A 3,937-nucleotide genomic window follows, 5' to 3' on the forward strand; every position below is an offset into this window, starting at 1 on the left:
TAGGGTGAAGTTTGATCTGCTATTTGTCACTAGCTTGAATTTGGTTTTCCCTTCTGGTTCCAGCCTAAAGTCTGAAATGCAGAATTATTTCTGGTGAGCCTGAGTACTAGTGAGTGACTTGTGGGGAAAAATCCAAACTCTGCAAAGACAAATGAAACCTGAATCAAACCCATTAAATTAACTCTGCATCTCGGAGTGGACTGAAAAGCTCTCTTATTTAAAGGTCCCCGATGAGTTTCATTTTCCTGTCAGCATCATTCTGAAACCTCACTGCGTTCCTGGGTAATGAGAGTGACTCTTCTGGCTTTGAGTGTTGGCTCCCTGCAGAAAAGGCATTCTCCAGTTCCCCCAGTTGGTCTGTGAGGGGTTACCTGCTCTGTCCTTTGGGCTGCAGTTTGACCTGCAAAAGTGGGCAATCTTAATGCAGACATGTGAGATTGGCCTGCGTCAGGTCAGTGAAAGTCCTTGCTGAAGGGATGGTGGCTGAATCTACCTCCAAGGAGTCCCTGAAGGCAGGATACAGGCTCCGAGCCACTACAAAAGCATGTGCTACCTTTTGCCCCTGAGCATTACTCATGGCCACATGCCATTGTCCTCCACCTGAACACAGGGGACTCATTTCACCTGGCTTCACTCATCTGAAAGTTAGTACTAAGCTGAAACCCCCCCAGCCTGTGTATCATATGGGTATCGGTGCTCCAGAGAGAAACTGAGCCCACCAGTCCTGTGCAGCCTACAATTAATTTCTCCCAAGAAACACCTTTGGGTGTTAGCCTTTGACTCTAATTCTCCCACCAACACCAAGGTAGCAGCTGGTTACAAAGGCCTTGGAAATCTGATTTAACTCCCTTCAGCCAGTGGTTGAGAAGAGAAAAGCCCAGGGGAGGTACTCTTTTATCCCTGAGGACGTGAAATTTCATTTGTGGCTGACAACGCTCTTAATCCTGCCTTTATATTGATGAAGGATCTCTGGGTACCTCACAGTTTCTCAGTTTCCCTAGACAGCAATTGACCTTGTTAAAGCTATGCATCAGAATGCACTGGCAATCAAGGTGCTATTGATTTAAACCTAATGGCCAGCCACTCGGGAATTTCACCTGGAAAGGAAAATCAATGCCACCTTATTTTATTTCCTTTTTTTCTCCTGTTAAGATATTACAATGAAGTGGCATGAGAGTCTCACCAGCTCCATACCATTAAGCAATACGCTTGCAGAGCTAAGAACATCTGGTCAGGCTCTGGTAAGGTAGCTACAGACAGAAACGACTGCAGGGTTAAACAATTTTCCTTGATTGCTTGCTGCCATCCGCATCTCTCTCTGCTGACCTTCCCCGAGGCATGCAAGCTGCACTGCTATGTGGGACTCCAGAGAGGATGTCTTGAGCAATGCATTGCCCTATTACTGGAGGAGCTCTGTGTAGGAAGGATGGTCTCTGTCTTGTCCTTGCCTCATTTCGGTTGTTTTCTTCCCCCATCCCAAGGGGAAAGTGTCACTCAGAATCTGCAAGATTGGTTTACAAGGCTGGTTTAAATGCACAGCAGGTGAGCACCAGCCAAATACATGTTTAGATCCATGGCAGGACTGAGCAACACCACAGGCTCCCTCCTATCTACTGAGGCATGCTAGGACCATCCCAAGTCTCTCTGGCTTCAGTGGGGTAGATAGTTGGTGTCCCATAGGAGTCTTGAACATTTTTCAAGCCAGCTCAGGGGGAACTGAGCCCCGTTCAACCTGGCTTTGAACACTGCCAGGGATGAAGCAGCCACAGCTTCTCTGGGCACCCTGTGCCAGCGCCTCAGCACCCTCACAGGGAAGAACTTCTTCCTAATGTCTCATCTCAGTCTCCCCTCTGTCAGTTTAAACCCATTCCCCTTTGTCCTATCGCTATAGTCCCTGATGAAGAGTACCTCTCCAACATCCTTGCAGGCCACCTTCAGATATTGGAAGGCTGCTATTGGGTCTCCACTCATTTCCTCATGAAGTGATACAGAAGACAACCTGATTGGGTTGCCTTGGTGTGTTATTCATTGCCTTTGTCCTTACCTTGATACGTTTCCTTTCTTTGTCAGGAAAATGGGAGCCACTGCCCCAGTGTGACCTATCTCTAAGGTACAAGAAAATAAAGACCACTCATCCTACTCCCTCGGACACCTCCCAGTATGGATGGCTTGGTGGAACAGAACAGTGTGCTAATGCACAATAAGATCACGGAAGCCGGGAAAAGGAATGGTTTAATTAATACAAGGAACTTGGTGGCAGAGAGTAGAGATGGGCTGGTCTCTGTGTACCCGACCCCTCAGTACCAAAGCCACCGAGCAGGCAGTCTTTCTTCTCCGGGCTGCCTGGAGAATGGCAGGAATGACCCTGTGCAGCAGCTCCTGGACCCCAACATGCTGCAGCAGACAGTGGAGTCCCACTACCGGCCCAACATCATCCTCTACTCAGAGAATGTGCTGCGCTCGTGGGGCGAGAGCATCAGCTCAGAATGCTGTGAAACTACCTTCATCGAGGACCGCTCTCCCACCAAAGACAGCCTGGAGTACACAGACAGCAAGTTCATAGATCTCTCAGCAGATGACATCAAGATTCACACCCTCTCCTATGATGTGGAGGAAGAGGAGGATTTCCAGGAGCTAGAGGTCAGATGTCATTTGGAATGTGTGGGGAAGGCCAGTGGGGGGAGGAGGTCATGTTTGGGGTTAAGCGTGCAGCCTTCAAGAGCTGATCTGCATGGAATCAGCTGCTTTGGAAGCTGGTCTGCATGGGATCAGCTGTATCACTGTCTCCTCCAGCCAGGACGGTGAGTGACCGCTCATGTATGTTTGTTGGGTAAATTCCAACTCTATGCATATTAATGGCAAAATTCCCACTGGTCCTAATGAAGACCAGCATTTCCCTCCTGTCTCTGAACGGGCTGGTCAGAAACTGAAGATGACCCATGCACTTAAATGCTCTATGAGTCTGGGGTGAGGAGCATCCATCCACATACATGGAGCTTGTCTTAGCATTCCAGCATAATCTCTTGATGTATCCTGACTTGAGCTAGGCATAAGCAGATTGTTTTGCATTCTGGCTCAAACATGAAACAATTCTGTCTGTGAATGAACATAACATCAGAAGTTTTTGGGTTTCAAGCTGCAATGAATCCCCTATCTCTGAAATAATTATTTTTTTTCTGATGGAGTGAAACATTTCACTAGATCCCAAATGCAAAGTTTTCTTCTAGGCTCCCATGCTTCATTGATTGCTCACAGTAAAACAAGATACATTTTATTCTCCAAAGGGGCAGACTATGGAAATAAACTTCATGCTTTCTTAAATAATGCATTTTTTTACTTCCAAAGAAATCTTTTTTGTTTTGGCTGAAACCAGCTGCCCAAGTGCACCACAGGTTTGTGTATGTGGGAATGGAGGATGTGCATCATGCTGCTTCACCCAGAGTTGGTCACCGATTCCTAACCTAGCAGAGACCATTTAGCTGCCTGGAGCAAAGCCATAGCTGTGGCTCGAACAGGAAGGTTGAGATCAGGATACTCTTTGCTAGTGTTTCTCTGCTGCTGGGGTTTTCTCCACTGAGATATAACAAGTCCTAAAACTTCTATTTTCACCTCCTGTAATACCAGTGTCTCGCCTGTGATCAGCACAGGGGCAACCCAACAAGAGCCTGACTTCTCCTTTATTCTCTTTTCTCCCTGTATTCATAAGGCAGGAAGAGAGAGGTGTTTTTCCCAGCGTGTGCCAGTAATACAGCATTCAGTGCCTCCGCAGGGAGACAAAAAGTTCCTCTCAGAGGCATGTGAAGGGTGTTTGCTCAAATCACACCCTTCTACAGCACTTCAAAATTGGCTGTGGGAAGCCTCGTTTTCTTAATCAAAACAAAATCCCTAGTTGCTGCCTTTTTGCCCTAGTTCCTCTCATGCAGTAGTGATGCAAGTG

At 47.2% G+C, this 3,937-nt stretch overlaps 1 protein-coding gene across 1 annotated transcript in view; it reads left to right on the plus strand.

Moving 5' to 3' along the window:
• The first annotated feature begins 2,160 nt into the window (after positions 1-2,160).
• SYNDIG1 (synapse differentiation inducing 1) overlaps positions 2,161-3,937 on the plus strand; it is a 47,556-nt gene continuing 45,779 nt past the window's right edge. The window contains exon 1 of the mRNA XM_010017630.1: positions 2,161-2,640. Coding sequence (XP_010015932.1) covers positions 2,161-2,640 — 480 coding nt within the window. The remainder of the gene's footprint in view (positions 2,641-3,937) is intronic.

This window comes from Nestor notabilis, unplaced genomic scaffold, assembly GCF_000696875.1.
Source record: "Nestor notabilis isolate BGI_N333 unplaced genomic scaffold, ASM69687v1 scaffold5617, whole genome shotgun sequence".
In the NCBI taxonomy this organism is placed as follows: domain Eukaryota; kingdom Metazoa; phylum Chordata; class Aves; order Psittaciformes; family Psittacidae; genus Nestor; species Nestor notabilis.